The 16,771-nt window shown below is 48.3% G+C and overlaps 1 protein-coding gene across 6 annotated transcripts; it reads left to right on the top strand.

Annotated features, from left to right (window-relative positions):
- The first annotated feature begins 823 nt into the window (after window positions 1-823).
- DDX55 (DEAD-box helicase 55) lies at window positions 824-16,720 on the top strand. Of its 6 annotated transcripts, none has more exons than XM_001915436.6 (14): window positions 824-1,003; window positions 3,508-3,558; window positions 3,648-3,734; window positions 4,619-4,710; window positions 4,790-4,852; window positions 6,632-6,781; window positions 7,350-7,539; window positions 10,312-10,394; window positions 12,337-12,468; window positions 13,614-13,706; window positions 14,371-14,485; window positions 14,925-15,093; window positions 15,419-15,711; window positions 15,944-16,720. In XM_001915436.6, exons 1-14 carry the CDS (start codon window positions 896-898, stop codon window positions 16,115-16,117), a joined length of 1,800 nt encoding a protein of 599 aa, XP_001915471.4. In that variant the 5' UTR covers window positions 824-895; the 3' UTR covers window positions 16,118-16,720. The 6 variants fall into 6 exon arrangements, with proteins under 6 accessions (XP_001915471.4, XP_023503058.2, XP_023503060.2 ...); XM_023647290.2 differs by having other exon boundaries at window positions 830-1,003; window positions 14,874-15,093; XM_023647292.2 differs by having other exon boundaries at window positions 830-1,003; window positions 14,979-15,093.
- Window positions 16,721-16,771: the final 51 nt, after the last annotated feature.

Below are 16,771 nucleotides of genomic sequence, written 5' to 3' on the forward strand. Positions count from 1 at the left end.
TTCCCTTCGTTTGGTCTGAGATGGCTGGAGTCTGCATGAGTCCTAGACCCATTTATTCATCTCCGGAAATACTTGAGTGTGCTACCAGTTGTAGCCACTGGGATAAAGAAAATAAACATCCCCATCGTCCTGGGATTTACCTTTTAGTAGGGGGAGGTGAACCTAATAAATAGATGAATTATATGGCGTATTATTCACGTTGAGTGCTATGGAGAAAAGTAAAGCAGGGTAAGCGGTTTTAGTGATTAGGAAAGGCAGGCGTCGCTGGGATGACGTGTGTGAGGACCTGACGGCTGTAAGGGAGCCAGCCGCGCGCACGGGCTGGAGGCGACGCGTGCTCACGGGGCCAGCACGTGGGAGGTGGTGAGCAGGAGCTTGCTGAGTGAACGCGCGCCGACAGACGAACGGCCCACTAAGAGCGAGCACGGGACGGGACGAGTGTTCCTGTTCCTCCGAACTCAACCAACATTTATTGTGCCCCAGGCAGTGGGTCCCCCATCAGCCCTAGTTCGGATAGGTGTCTGTCGGGCTGGAGCTCCGGAGCTGTCCTTCGGCCAGGACGCGGGGCTGTGCTGCCACCTGCCTCCGACGGGCGGGAAACGTGGGCGCTCCGGGGCAGAATCCCTCCCGCCGAAGCTCCCGCTCGCTGTGGGAAGGTGCCCCGAGCCACCGAGGCTGCGCGGGACGGATGGTACTACTGCCGCCTGGCCCCCGCCGCCCGCTTTCGTTCGCCCGCGGTCGGCTTCCCGGCCTCCAGCCGCGAAGGCGTTTTCCCCGCCCTCCGGAACTTAGCGGCTCGAGCACGGTTCCCGCCCGGCCTTGGCGGCGGCCGGAAGCGGAAGTACTTGCTGGCGGCGCCCCGGCAGCGTCCGGCTGGCGGCGGCGGCGGCGCGCTATGGAGCACGTGACGGAGGGGTCCTGGGAGTCGCTGCCGGTGCCGCTGCACCCGGGGGTGCTGGGTGTGCTGCGGGAGCTGGGTTTCCCGTACATGACGCCGGTGCAGGTACCGGCGCGGCCGGGGAGGAGGGTCTTCCGCGCGCAGGGGCGGATGCCAGGCACCCGCTTAGTGGGACGTGGCCGGCAGGTGTGAGCATCAGGCTCGCATCCTGGGGTTCTCTCCCCGCCAGCCGGGGCGTCTGCCGCCCAGACTCCACTGATGCCGCGCTGGCTACTGATCCGGGCAGGCAGAGGCGGCAGGCGGCGGCGCACCTGTGCCCGGGTCTTCACTCCTCCCCACCCCCGGGCGCTGGGGCCTCAGTGCCTAGTTCATATCCTGGCTCTGCACCTCCGGCAAAAGACTTAACTTCTCTGTGCTTCATTTCCCTTCTCTGTGAAATGACCAGAATATTACCTGCCTCATAGGGTTATTGTGGGAATTTCATAAGACAGTGTTGGACGCATTATGGGAGCTTCATAAATGTTACCTGCGGTTGTTCTTGTTGTTATGTGGGCTAAGTGAAGCGTCCAGCTTATTCAAGAAATGTTTGTTGAGGACGTACTCAACAAACGTATCAGGTACTTTTCTAGGCTCTGGGGGGGTTTTGCAGTGTTGGTCCCCACTCACGGGCCTTATTTTCTAATGCAGGGAAGAGAGAAAGGAGTAATAGAATAAGATAATTTCAGCTCCTAAGTGTTAGGAAGGAGCCAAAACAGACTGATGTGGTAGATAGTGACAAGAAGGGACAGGATAGGAGGTAGGACAGGGTGTTGGGGAAGGCCTCTCTGAGGAGGTGTCATTGAGCTGATACCTGAATGATTGGGAAGGAGCTGGCTGTGGGGTGATGAAGGGGGATTCTGGCAGCGAGAAATGCCAGTGCAAATGTCCTGGGGCTGGACAGTGAGCTTGGAGGAACAGAAAGAAGGCCTTTCTGGCTGGAGCATGGTGAGTAGTGTAAGAGATGAAAGCGGGGTCCAGGTTGTGCAGGGTCATGTAGGAGCTTGGCTTGCATTCTAAATGCAGTGGGAAGACATCTTACATGGGAAGCTGTGCAAGAAGGCAAGGGATGTGACTGATGTGTAGAGAACGGACTTTGGAGCATTAAGAGAAGAAGCGAGGGTGTCAGTTGGGAGGCCGTTGTCCAGTGAGAGAGGTGGTGGCTTGGAGTAGAGAGGAAGCAGTGGACATGGAGACGTCAAGGTTGAGACAGCTTTAGCGTTCCTTGAAAGAGGAATCTAGAGGGACTCTGAGGGTGGTGTCCTTATTGGCTGAGTGGATGGTGGTACCATTTACCCAGATGAGGAAGGCTGGGAGTGGTGACATGTGAATTTCAGAGGGAAATTCAGGAGAGTTCTGTTTTGACATGTTCAGTTGAGATGCCGATGAGATCCTCAGGAAAGCCGTGGAGGCAGCAGGCAGGGCTGGAGATAAAACTTGGGAGGGCCGTGTGCCAGGCCTTGGGAATGTATGCAAACGAGATCCAGTCTGCCATCAGAGGTGGTTCGTCTCCTACTGTGCTGTCCACTACGGTGGTCACTAGACACATGTGGCTATTGAACACTTGAAATATGGGGAGTCCAAATTGAGATGTGCTCTGAGTGTAGAATGCACAGTGGATTTCAAAGGCTTAGTATTGATGAAGAATAGAAAATATCTCATTAGTTTTAAAAATAGTGATTACATGTTGATGTGAGAATAGTTTGGATAGATTGGGTTAAATAAAAGGTATCATTACATTTATTTAACCTCATTTTACTTTTCTTAACATGGCCACTAGAAATTTAAAATCACCTGTGTGGCTCATATTTCTGTTGGACAGCAGTGGCCTAGAGCAGGGTTTCTCAGTCTCTGCACTGTTGACATTTTGGACTGGGTAATTCTTTGCTGTGGGGGCTGTCCTGCGCCATGTAGGCTGTTTAACAGCATCCCTGGCCTCTGCCTACTAGGTGTTAGTAGTACATACTCCCCCCCCCCCCCCGCATTGCCAGGTGTTCCCTGGGGGCACAGAAATCACCCAGATTGAGAACCCCTTGTGCAGAGACAGTTAGAAAAGTCCGACATGTGCTGTGATGGGGTGAGCTCAGGCTCTGGGGACCAGGGGTGGAATCCTGGAGGGGTCACCTCGAAGCCACAACCTATGTCTGCTTCCAGTTTAGCCACTGATGGCTGAAAGCAAAGGGCCGGGCTTCTCGTAACGCTGGAGGTCCTGCGCAGCGTTTACAATGAGAAGGCTTACTTGAAGCATTGTTCTCTGATACTGGAGCTGCAAGGGACCTTAAACTCAGTGTCTTCAAACTCTTCCTGGTCCAGAGAGGAAAGGTAGGCGAGGCAGGGCTAGAACTCAGGACTCCCGAATCCCGTCTCCGCCCGCTTTCCCCTCCACCGTCTGTGCAGACACCCTTCACTTGTTACCTTGGAGCCCACCCCTCTGGGGTGCCTTGTGGTGACTCCACTCGGAGTCCACATTGTGGTGGGATCCACCGAGGCCACCCCGTAGGTTCTAGGGCTTTTGGCCTCATCCTTGGAGTCCTGGCGTTCTCTAACCAGTGCTTTGCCATCTCTCTCTTCAGTCTGCAACCATCCCTCTGTTCCTGAAAAACAAAGACGTTGCTGCAGAAGCGGTGAGTACCTCGTGTCAGGCCAGCGCCCTCCTGCCTTCCCTCCAGAGTGAACCGTGAGGGGAAGCCAACCAAGACTTTCTCCCCCGCAGGTCACAGGTAGTGGCAAAACCCTTGCTTTTGTCATCCCCATCCTGGAGATTCTTCTGAGAAGGGAAGAGAAGTTAAAAAAGAGTCAGGTGAGGAGAGCTGGTGATATATTTTACTTACTCATGGGAGAGTTCACAGTTGAGTAAGAAGCTAGTCAAAAGCTTGGGGGGAAAGAAAGTCTATCCTCATTAGTCACGGATGCTGTATTTGTGAATTTGCTTATTCAGTAAAACTTATTCGGAGCCCCCAAATCGGTACCCTCTGTGCTTTCGTGCTCATTCACGGACTTGTGCAGAGCAGTGAGAAATTGGAGTTGCCTGATGTGCACGTCCCCAGCTGAGTGTGAACCAGGCAGCGCTCGGCCTTCTTGTTTCAGCTATAAACAGGTGTCATTTTCATGGTCTCCTGACTGCCATGGTTTTTGCATTTTTGTTGGTGGTTTGACTGTTAAAATGGCCCCCAAACATGGTACTGAAGCGCCGCCTAGTGTTCCTGAGAGCAGGGAGGCTGTGCTGGGCCTCGGAGAGAAAACACTTGGGTTAGATGAGCTTCGTCCAGGCGCGAGTGACAGTGCTTCTGGCAGAGAGTTCAACGTTAGTGAATCAACAGTATGTATTGAGCGAGGCGTCTTTAAACAGAAGCACAGGTAAACCAGGTTATGTGTGCATCGGGTGACAGAAATGTGAGCGGAGGCTCGTGGGGACCTAACCCTGTATTTGCCCTGGGAGCAGTCGTTCAGTATTCGCTAGTTCGGTGTTCGTGGTGACTTTATGGAACAGGACTACTGCAAATAATGAGAGCTGACTGAAATTCAAGGGAGTTGATGTGCACTGAGACCAGATGCTGCTGGAAAAGCCCAGGAAGTGCTGCTTCTCTGGGGATTTCCTCTGTGAGGTGGAGGGTGCGGGGCATGTGTGTTCAGCTCTGCGAGCCCGGAGCACTGCTCATCGTGTTCGTCCCCTCACGTGGGCAGGTTGGAGCCATCATCATCACGCCCACGCGAGAGCTGGCTATTCAGATAGATGAGGTCCTGTCGCATTTCACGAAGCCCTTCCCGCAGTTCAGGTAACTCGGATGCAGTGTCTCTCTTAGCCACCAGCTTTGATTTTGCCTGACTTGCTCCAACACCTGTTTCTTGTTTTAGCCAGATTCTCTGGATTGGAGGCAGGAATCCTGGAGAAGATGTTGCGAGGTTTAAGGAACAGGGGTAAGTTTGCTTGCTTCTGCTCTCGGCACTGAACCAAACAGGAATCAGTGTGTGATCTAAGTGGTCTCATCCCTCCCACGGTGGTCCCTGACCTCGCCCTGAGCCTCAGACCCACAGACGCCACTTACCTGCCTGGCATCTCACAGCCATTGCAAAAATGTCTAAATGCGGCTTGGAATTTTCCTCCCCAGACGTGCCCGTCCTCTGGAGTTTCCCGTCCATCTGTCTATGCAGGTGTGCTCCTGAAGTCTGAGAGTCAGCCTTGACACCTCACCGTCCCCTCCATTCCCGCCTCACAGTTAACCATCACCAAATCCTTCCTTTCCTCTCCAAAGCCTCTCTCCAACCATCACCCTTTCTCCCTCGCCACCTCTCCCGCTCATTTCTCTCCTGGGCTCCTGCAGCAGCTTGCTCTCTCTTCTGTGTTTTGACTCTTGCCCTCTTATAATCCACTCTCCACATAGCAACCAAAGTGGCCTTTTCAGGCCACTTCACTCATTGCAAACTCTTTAGTGGCTCCTGCTGGCCCTTAGGGTAGATGCTAATGTTTGTACAGGGCCTGCGAGGCCTCCATTCTCCACTGCCACCACCCTCCCACCCAAGCCTGGCACTGCTGTGGTGACCTGGCTTTCTCCTGGGTCCTGTGTGGGCTGGCCTCTTCCCTATCGCTGGGGGGCTCGGGAAAGTCGGGGTGGTGTCTGTCTTGCAGCATTTTATCTTCAGAGCTTAGCGTGGGGCTAAGCACGCAGCAGGCGTTTAGTAAGCACTCAGAATAAGTGTTGAAGTACATGGTGGCCATCAGTCCTTTGGATTTTACTCAGTCCCGCCATGAATAAGGTTTGAAATGAGCAGTGATAGGTTTTGAGCCCAGGTTGTTAGTGAACCTTAATAAAGAGATCTGTCCTTCATTGAGTGCTCACTCTGTCCCAGCTATAACGTGAGATCCTTTCCAGCAGGAGTCCCCCACTCAGGTTCCTCCAGGGCGCAGGCTAATATCAACGCGTGAGGATAAATGTGAGGAGGTGCTGATGGGAGGGACTGGCTAGTTTATACCCGGATACTCGTCTCCAGCTGGTACTTGTCTTGCAGGACCCTCAGCTCAGTATTGCCAGATTTTGAATTTTTTAAATAGAATGTGGAGTTCTAGGTTTCTGTGTGTGATCTCCAGATTTTTTAAACTGTTGGCATGTGATTCACATTTCACAAAAAACCATCTTGAAGGTCAGCCAATTTATGGGGTCATGTTTGGCCTTCAGTCTGCCAGTTTGTCATCGTTACCTAAAATTCTCGCTCATTCTGTTAACACCCTCATTTTATAGCTGAGTTACCTGGGGCCCAAAGTGGTTGAGTAACTTGCTCTAGGTCAGGGGTTGGCAAACCTTTTCTGTCTTTTACAGACGGTAAATATTTTAGTTTTGTGGACCTCACAGTCTGTGCTGCTGGACCACAGCTGTTCAGCTCTCCTGTCGTACTATGAAAGCCGCCACAGACAGCACGTGAATGAAGTGTTGTGTGGCAGTAAAATGTCACAAAAACAGTTGGGGGCCGGATTCGGCCGATGGGCCAGAGTTTGCTCCCCGGCCTAGGTGTTAGCCTGGAACCCAGATCTGCCCCCTCGCGGCCCAGCTTCCCCCGCAGCACACTCTCCTCCCACTCTCTGCTCTTCTTTCTCTTCCCCGGGATTGAGGTGACCCTTGGGGGATACAAAACTTGGTATTTGGAATCATAAATATTCCCAAGACCCAGAGAGTGCAGTAAATGTCAACCTTGTTTTCCAAGTGGGAACATCATCGTGGCGACTCCAGGCCGCTTGGAGGACATGTTCCGCAGGAAGGCCGAGGGCCTGGCTCTGGCCAGCTGTGTGCGGGCCCTTGACGTCCTGGTTTTGGATGAAGCAGACAGACTTCTGGACATGGGGTTTGAGGCAAGGTACTGGACTTAGGACTTCACCAGCTTTGGGTGCAAAGGAGAGCAAAATAGAATTCCTTTATTACTTCCTGTCTTTATTAGCCACGTGTGAGTTTCAGATCATTCGGTTGTTTGGCCTTTCAAATTCTACCTCACAATTTAAATTCCAGTTCTTTTTTCTTAAGATGCATTTTCCTTCATGGTTTCTTAAAAGGTTTGTGTCTGTGTATTTCTCAAATAAACAGCTTTATTGGGATATAATTCAGATATCATATAATTCACCCCTTTAAAGGGTATGGTTTAATGGTTTTTAGTCTCAAAAAGTTTTGTGTCTTAATTGCGCTCTCTTCTTTTCATTGCCCTATATTATAAAAGTATAATTATATGCTTATATTGGAGAAACCTTGGAAAAATGAGAGTATAAAGAAGAAATAAAAATCACCCATAATCTCACCTTCCAGTAATAGCAACTCTAAATATTGTGATAGTTTCTCTTCCAGTCTTTTTAAATACCTGTTTAGTATCATAACACACTATTTGTTGATGATGCTGATAAATGAGGGGGTTAAGGTTGAGCCCTCTTTTTTAGCATAAACACCATCCTGGAGTTTTTGCCAAAGCAGAGGAGAACCGGCCTTTTCTCTGCCACTCAGACGCAGGAAGTGGAGAACCTGGTGAGAGCCGGCCTCCGGAACCCTGTCCGCATCTCCGTGAAGGAGAAGGGCCTGGCCGCCAGCAGCACCCAGAAGACCCCCTCCCGCCTGGAGAACTACTACATGGTGAGCCCTGGAGCTGCTTCTCACTGGTTCCTGTGGTCAGTAATAACGATAGGGGGTCTGAGGGACAGCGTGGGCACTGTGGTTAGCAATACTGTGTTGTATACTGGAAATTTGCTAAGACAGTAGGTCTTAAGTGTTGTCACCAAAAAAAGGGTAACTATGTGAGGTGACGGATGTGTTAATTAACTTGATTGTGGTCATCATTTCACAATGTATATGTATATTAAGTCATTACATTGTACACCTTAAATAGTGACATAGATTTTTTTTGTTTTTTTGAGGAAGATTAGCCCTGAGCTAACATCTGCTGCCAATCCTTCTCTTTTTGCTGAGGAAGACTGGCCCTGAGCTAACATCCGTGCCCATCTTCCTCTACTTTATACATGGGACGCCTACCACAGCAGGGCTTGACAAGTGGTGCCATGTCTGCACCTGGGATCCAAACCAGTGAACCCCGGGCTGCCAAAGCAGAGCATGCGCATGTTTAACCGCTGTGCCACTGGGCTGGCCCCTAGATATAGATGTTTTTAATATAGTAATATACTTAAATATATTTACAGTTTTTATTTGCCAACTATATCTCAATAAAGCTTGGGAAAAAATGAAACAAGTATTCTACCCAAAGCAGTTTATTGAAAAAACTTAATTCTTTTTGACTTAAACTGCTTTCAATAAGCTTAGTTCTGTTTTTCCTTTTAAACGATCAACTGTAATAATGGTTTTAGCAGTTGATTAGATTTTTGTGTTTCTACTTACTCGAAACATGATTCCTTAATTTTTTAACTTCACTGTCTGTATGTTTTATCAACATGGTATATAGTGTTCCCACTAACATAAGGCAACGCTTAGCAGTTAAAACAAACAAGCAAACAGTAATGATGACGGGTGCTCTAGGGATTAGCTTGCAGTTTTCTAGGAAAGTAAACCTATAAAGTGATATCCAGTGGCACATTTTAAAGTGCATTTGGGGAGAGAGCCAGGACAAATGGTATGGGTGGTCATACTCGTCATTCAACAAGTAAGTGAGTAAGCAAGTTAACGTGGGCAGAAAGGTATTTTAAGCATAGTCTCCAAGGACAGTGTGTATGGACCACCTACCCCCAAGCAATCAACTGTTTATACACGTGCCTGGGGTGTGCTGCGTGCAGGCACGGGAAACACTGGGTCCTGAGTTAGAGAAGGGCACAGCCAGACATGCAGGTGACACACAGGAAATCACATGATAGGCTCACTCCGAAGGAGACTTTGTTAGGCCACAGCGTTCTGCTGCTTTGCGAGCTGGATGTTGGGTAGTTTTGACCTGCAGCTGGGAATTGCTGATTTTGCAGCACTCCACCCTCTCTGTCTACCTGTAGGTTCCTCCCTGGGCAGTGGGGGCTTTTGGAAATGTGATTATTTAGTAACGAGGCCACCCTCTTCCGTTCCTCCCATTGCTGGGATGGGCCAGGAGGCATCCAGAGAGCACGGCCAGCCAGGGTGGCAGCACTATTTGGGAACCAGGAGAACCCACAGGCCAGTGTCACCGCTTGACAAGCCACCTCTAAATCGTCAGCCAGGGTTAGGGTTTTGCTTTTGGCCAACAGGGGCTCCTCAGCTCGTGAATACAGCCACATGTTCACAAAGAAGTGGGCTGGTTTAAAAACCAGTGTATGTTGCTGTGGACTGTAAGGGTGACGAGTCTGCTGTCCTTTGTGTCAGTTCATGGGGGAATTGAAGGTAGAACAGGTTTGCAGTCAGAAACCACCTCTAGTGCAGCTGCCTGGAGGATGCTGCTGAAGTCCGACAGGCTCACGTGAAGTGGGAGTCACCCTTGGCGTTGACATTTCTGAGGCTGGGCTGTAAAGGCAGGAGGCTGGCTCTTCCAGGCAGAGGGAGGGGTCCAGTAGATGGGGTAGTGGTTAAGAGCGCGGGTGCATATCTTGGCTTCATCCCTTACTACCTGAATTAGATGAACTCACCAGGTCGTTGCCTGTAAGATGGGGCCTAGGAGTACCCACGTCATAGGGTTGTTGTGAGGATTAATCTGTTAATACAGATGGAGGTTTTTAGGCCAGTGCTGAGTACATAGCAAGCACTAACAAATGTTAGCTTTAGACACCCACTGTGGCTACTGTTGCGTTCTGCTGTTTGCACTCGTTTAAGTGATTGCATTTAGAGATGTCTGAGTGTGTGAGAAGAACTTCCCCACTGAGCACTTGGTTTTGGTAAAAAAGAGGGAATGCATCCAGGTGGATTTCCTCTCCAGTTTAGGCCTGAACGGAGCATTCTTATTCAGAGGCTGGAGTCCGTCTCCATGGAGGTCTTTACATTCATTATGTACATTCCTTCCTGGAAACCTATGTTCACTTTAGAGCAGTGATTTCTGAACCTGGCTGTGCATCAGAATCTCCTGGGCGCTCTTAAATGATAAGGATTCTTGGGTCCACACCTGGACCTCCTGAATCATAATCTGTATGCTGTGCCCACCAACCTGCATTAAAAAAAAATCTACCCTGGAGATGGTGTGGCTGGCATGGTGGCTGCCTGTATATTGGGATTTGGAACGACTGCTTTAGATGACTGTGTGTCTCACTTACATGATTTGTGACTTGTATGTGTCAGCAGCTCACAGTGATGTTTGTTCTGAGCCGGGCAGACTGATCAACATTCTACTAAAGTCATGGAAGAAATCAGATTCCTTAAAATTTAAGGCTGAAACTGAAAATAGCTATGGGGATTGTTACTGTCAATAAATTTGTTTTTATGTGATTAGTTTTCCTTTTTATTTTGTAGGTATGTAAAGCAGATGAGAAATTTAATCAGCTGGTACATTTTCTTCGCAATCATAAGCAGGAAAAACACCTGGTCTTCTTCAGGTAATCATTGTGGACTCTGTGGTAGGAGACTCGGGGCTCAGCTACACCCAGATGTATGTAGCTCTCAGGTTTAGAAGACCATTTAGGATGATTCTCTCAGTAAGGAATGCTTTTGGCTGCAAATAACTGAAAACCCAACTTCTATGGCTCAAGCAGGAGGAGTTTATTTTTCTCCTGTAAAAAGAAGTCCAGAGGTAGGTCGTTCCTGGCATTGGTTTATGTCTCAGCAATGTCAAGGCCCGTGTTTCTGCAGTTGTCTTGGCCCCTTCTTGTATGTCACCTCATAGTTTCAAGATGACCGCCGTCACACCCTCTGTCCCGTCTGCAATGAAAGCAGATAAAGGAGGAAAGGCAGAGGGGGCGAGAAGGGCAGTGTTAGCTCTATCCATCCTTTTTAATCAGAAGGACAAAAAGCTTTCTCAGAAACCCGTCCTCCCTAGCTGACTTCTGCTTTCATTTTCTGGGCAAAAGTGGGTTACCCACAGCCGCTCAGTTCAAGAGAGCAGAGAAAATGTGCAGCTGTCCCAGCCTCTGTGGTGAGGGAGGCCGAGGAGGAGGTGGTGGGGAATGGCGTTTGGTCAGCCAGCCCAGTGTCTGCCCCTGTGGGGTTTTGTCCTGTTGTCCAAATGCAAGATAGGGATAGATGTGTGTGTTCTTTGCCTTTGCTTTTCCCTCCTCAAATATACCTGTGGCGTTGTTTTTCGGCAATACCAAAAGAATTTTTTTTCTTTTCCATCTGCCATTCCACCAGTAAAATGCATTAGCTATACTGACCCACAGTTAAAAAATATACCCTGGTGTATACACTCACACACAACTGAAACAAGGATTTCATAAAACTGCACTCGACTGGGTGGGAGGCATTCTCGTGTCTTCTTTTCTGCTCTAATTTTTAAACAGTGCTGGTCCAAACTCATTAAATCAATTTCAGGACCCACCAGATTGCTTTCAGGATCTCTGGGCTGTGACCCTCCGTGTGAAAAGTGCTTTATTATGTACCGCTGTGACTCCTGGTGGACCCAGTGCAGACTCTGGGAGCAGTCACTTAGCACAGATGTTTAAGATGGAGGTTTTTAAGTAGACAAGAGTTAGCCCAAATTGGATTCCTGCAGCCTGGTATAGTGGGAAGAACATTGGAGAAGGAATCAGACCTTGGTTCTGGTTCTGGCTCTGCCATTCACACTTGTACTGCCTCTGCATAAGCTTCAGTTCCCTCATCGGCAAAAGGATGTGGCATCACTTTGGAATCCCTCCAAATAAAAGGGGGTCAGGGCGAGCCTTTTATTAGAAGGGTGCTGTATAGGGAGCTCACAGACTCAATGACAAAGTTGAGTCCCCAGCCCCTAGGGGAGACTGGATCTGGGCGGCCCCAGAGAGCTCTGTGGCTCTCTCTTTAGGGCACATCCTCATTGGGATGACCCTGCTCCAGCCCCCTTTTGTCCTTGGGTGACTCGACTCCAAGTCCAAAATTCTGGGAGAGAGGATCAGATTGGTCAACTTGGGTTATCTGCCACGCCCTTGGGGATCACACTAATGGGGGAAGAAGCAGTTCCCCAAAAGAGAAGCAGGAGTGTTTTGAAATCTTCTAAAACTATTTACATTTAAGATGCCATTGTTTTTGTTAAGAATGACTACTTCAGTTTAATTTGTTTCTCAGAGGGCCAGGGAAATTCCCCTTGCTAGAACATCTTTAGACAGTGGGAACACATCCTTGGGGTTTTAACTCATGTTGAAGGGATTTTGTCAAGATTGGCCTTTCGTGGGCTGAGGGGTTTTCAGATTTGAGCTTGGCTGTAGGTGATATTCGTAGTTGTTCTCCTCTGCATTCTCCCGAAGAGGACTGGGTCATCTCCGCTGCGCCTGGCGCTGTGGCCTCCCTACCCCGCCCATTGTGGAAGGACTAAGATGGCCAATGACCCTAAGCCCTCTGTCCCTCCCGCAGCACCTGCGCCTGTGTGGAGTACTACGGCAAGGCTCTGGAGGCCCTGGTGAAGAGCGTGAAGATAATGTGCATCCACGGAAAGATGAAATACAAGCGCAATAAGATCTTCATGGAGTTCCGAAAACTGCCGAGGTGGGTTGGCTCGTTGGATGGCAGCTCTCCACCGCTGTCCACTTCTCCAGGTCCCCGAACCTGCTCTTTTCTCCCCGTCTCTAAGCCTTTGCATCTGTTGTTTTCCCTGCCTGGAGCCCTCTTCCTCCTCTAACCCAGTTATCCTGTCTTCTCTGCGTAAGTGCTCAGAGCCCCTGCCCCTCTGATCCCCACTGCACTCGGCTGTACTCACTTCCTTAGTTACCTATCGACTTCCTGCTCGATTTGAAGCTCCATGAGAACGGGAATCTGGACATTGTGTTCACTCCTGCATCCCCCGTTTCTAGTCCAGGGCCTGGCCAGTGGGGGTTTGATCACTATCTGTGGACCTGGTGAAGAGAGCGGTTGGAACAATCCGTGAAATCCAGCTTGCTGGCTGTCAAGCCAGTGACTACAGAGCAGGGAACTTGTGTCTCTTAATGACCATGACTTGATTCTTTTTGGGCATAAAAATATTAATTTTTTTTTTAAAGATTGGCACCTGAGCTAACATCTGTTGCCAATCTTCTTCTTCTCCTCCTCCTTCTCCCCAAAGCCCCCCGGTACATAGTTGTATATTGTTAGTTGTGGGTCCTTCTAGTTGTGGCATGTGGGACACCGCCTCAGCGTGGCCTGATGAGCAGTGCCATGTCCGCACCCAGGATCTGAACCAGCGAAACCCTGGGCTGCTGAAGCGGAGCGCGCGAACTTAACCCCTCGGCATGGGGCCGGCCTCTAATTTTGTTTTTCTTAATCACTGAGCATCCTGGCTACATTAAAAGCACTTTTTTTGGGCAAAGTGATACAACTGACTGTTACCCCTCAGTCAGAGAGGGAAAATTTCACTTGTTCTTTTCAAGGGCTACAAAGGATGAGACCCACTGCAGTTTCTTTCTTCAAGTGGAAATATGCTAATTTTAAGGATTCTTTCACTGTCTTCTCCACACCTCCTATTTTCATTGGGAATTTGTGAAGTGCTAGAGATTCTCAGGAGGAGGAAAAAAATCAAAATGTTATTAGTAAATACTTGCTTTTGTGAGAGATTCTGGAACCTGTATATCCCTGTTGTCATTGAGATCAGTAAAGACTGTTTGATGGTGATGGAAATGGTGGCCTCCTTACTCAGAATGGTGTTTTCTCATTTCTAGTGGGATTTTAGTGTGTACCGATGTCATGGCCCGAGGAATAGACATTCCCGAAGTAAACTGGGTTTTGCAGTACGACCCTCCCAGCAATGCCAGGTACAGCATGACGGAATGTTCCCCTCTCTCCATCGAGGAGTCTAGGCTAACGAAGTATGGATCCTGAGGAAGATAAACATGACATTTGTCAAAACATTATTTTATGTAGCAAAAATAGGCCAACAGGTGAATCCTCATTGGGATGTCAATAGTGATACCATATTATGCAGTAATTAAAAGTATTTTCAAATGCTTTGTAAAGTTCTTGCAGAAATGCACAAGATAGAATGTTTAAAGAAAAACAATACATAACACCATATATAGAAATTTCAGTTATTCTCCCAAAGTAATTATTCCTAACAAGTGCTTCTAAACATAGGAAAATGCCTGTAAATATAAACTCCTGAGCAATAATAATGGTTACTTTTCGGTGGATGGCTTACATGTCATTTTTATTTTCTTTTTTATACTTTTCATTGTTTCCCAAATTTCCTACTAGGACCACGTCCTACCTGTATCAGATAGGCATAAATTTAAAAATTTTATAGTTCAGTGTCTTACCAAATCCTGTCTGGTTTGCAGTGTATATTTAATCGCCAACTCTTCTGTTGGCAACACCAGGAAGCGGCAGGGTTGGGATTGAGCTTTGGAGTCTGGCAGCTCCAGGTCTGTCCTCTGCTCAGCCGTCATCACGTGGTGACCATGTCCCATCCTGTGTTCACAGTGCTTTCGTGCATCGCTGTGGCCGCACAGCCCGCATTGGCCATGGCGGCAGTGCGCTCGTGTTCCTCCTTCCCATGGAAGAGTCATACATCAATTTCCTTGCAATCAACCAGAAAGTAAGCTGTCTTCGCTCTTCATGTAGAACGCCCAGTGATGGGGGAGCTGGGAAAGTTCTTTTCCAGCAGGTGGTCTGGAACTGAGATTCGGGGATGCAGACTCACAGGGCCAGGCTGGGTCTGTAAGTTTGGGAACGTGGCTGGCTTGAAGGCTGTGGCGAGGCACCAGTGCCCGGCCCCAGCCGAGTGACACTACTTGGGAGTGCAGACTAGTGTTGCCATACTTTCCAGATCAGGATTATGTAAAATTTGATTTTAAAGTTTTCTTAAAAAATTTAAAATACTTTTGGGACCATGAATACTTGGGTTGGATTGGGCTTCCAGTCCTCTGATTTAAGATTAAAATGAATCGTTTGCCTTTGGGTTTATTGGCACTGGCTCTGACGAGGAAGCCTTGGGGAGGAGATTGCAGCTAGAGGTGAGAATGTGGTCTCTGCAGTGCCCCCTGCAGGAGATGAAACTCCAGAAAAACACAATGGACCTTCTTCCAAAGCTCCAGTCCATGGCCCTGGCCGACAGAGCTGTGTTTGAAAAGGGCATGAAAGCTTTCGTGTCATACGTCCAGGCTTATGCGAAGCATGAATGCAACCTCATCTTCAGATTAAAGGGTAAGTTGGACTTTTTCCTCACATAATTGTGTCACCATCTTAAACATGTGATGGTCTTACAAGTATGAAATTGCTTTGTCTTATAAAAACGTTAGGCGTATGTCAGGGTTAATGTTCTCTACACATTGAAAAGGAAATCTTTCTAGGATTTGAGTAGATAGAATAAACTGGCCACTGGCTGCCGAGTGTTCCTTTTTAGTAAAGATGTAATTATTTTAATTCTAATTAAACCCAATCTGTTAAGACCATTTCGTTAGATAAAGTCACATTGTTAGGGACCTTCCATATTTTGGGTGTGCTAATTCTGGTGTTTTGGTTTAATTAGATCTTGATTTTGCTCGTCTTGCTCGAGGGTTTGCTCTGCTGAGGATGCCCAAGATGCCAGAACTGAGAGGAAAGCAGTTTCCAGATTTTGTGCCTGTGGACGTTAACACAGACACCATTCCCTTTAAAGACAAAATCAGAGAAAAGCAGAGGCAGAAACTACTGGAGCAACAAAGAAAAGAGAAGACAGCAAATGAAGGGAGAAGAAAATTCATAAAAAATAAAGCTTGGTCAAAGCAGAAGGCCAAAAAGGAAAAGAAGAAAAAAATGAATGAAAAAAGGAAAAGAGAAGAGGTAAAGTTTGCAGTTTTCTTTATTACTTAAATATTCATCTTAGAATTCTGAACAAATTTTATGGCAGTAGTATCTTTTAATAGGAATTGCTGGGGCCCTCACATTCCTGTTACGTTGGTGACTTGGGTGGGGATGCGCTGTGTGTGGACGCGGGTCTGAGAGCATGTAGTTCCTGATGACAGCCTGCGGGTGGTGCTGAGAAACTCAGGAGTTTGCTGGTTTCTTCTCATAGGGCTCGGATATTGAAGACGAGGACATGGAGGAACTTCTGAATGACACAAGGCTCTTGAAAAAGTTTAAAAAGGGCAAAATTACTGAAGAAGAATTTGAGAAGGGGTTGTTGACAAGTGGCAAAAGAAGAGCTAAGACTGCAGATTTGGGGATCTCAGATTCTGAGGACTGCTGATGCCAGCACCTCTGGTGCAGGGCAGGAGCGCAGGGAGGGCAGGAGCCAGCCCGCACCCGGCAGCTGCTCTTGCTGCGGATCGGAACTGCAGCAGACGCCCGAGCAGCAGCATGTCTCTGAGAGCTGTCCTTTCTGACGGGGGGGGGGGGGGGGGGGGGGGAAGGGCGGGGCTTCACACTCTTGAATATTTTACTAGAAACATACCAGCCTTGAAGTCTAACAGAAGAAAGTGTAAAATTACTTGAGTGTAAATAATAGATGGCAATATTTATTTTATGGGTTGCCTGTAATTAAAGATCGAATTTTTCTGTGGCTACTTTATACTTATTTTTTAACATAAAGATAGTAACGTATACTTGATTTTAGGCTTTTTAAAATCCTTCTGTGTTTTCAGGCACCTGCCCTCCTGGGTGTCCTTCCCCCTGGACTTGAGTTGTCTCTTGATGCACCGCACAGAACACGTGCACAGGGTGGCTGAGGTTGCTGGGGTTTTTCTAAGAATAGTCCCCAGTACTGCCTTATCGGGGAGTATCTGAAAACAGGAAGCAAGTCATTTTCTGGGAAAGAAAATTATGTCTGTTCAATAAACTATATCCTAATCGACTGTGTCTTAAGTGTGTGAACGTGCTGCATAGTGTCTTTGCCAAGATGGCC

Source organism: Equus caballus, chromosome 8 (assembly GCF_041296265.1).
Source record: "Equus caballus isolate H_3958 breed thoroughbred chromosome 8, TB-T2T, whole genome shotgun sequence".
NCBI classification, from domain to species: domain Eukaryota; kingdom Metazoa; phylum Chordata; class Mammalia; order Perissodactyla; family Equidae; genus Equus; species Equus caballus.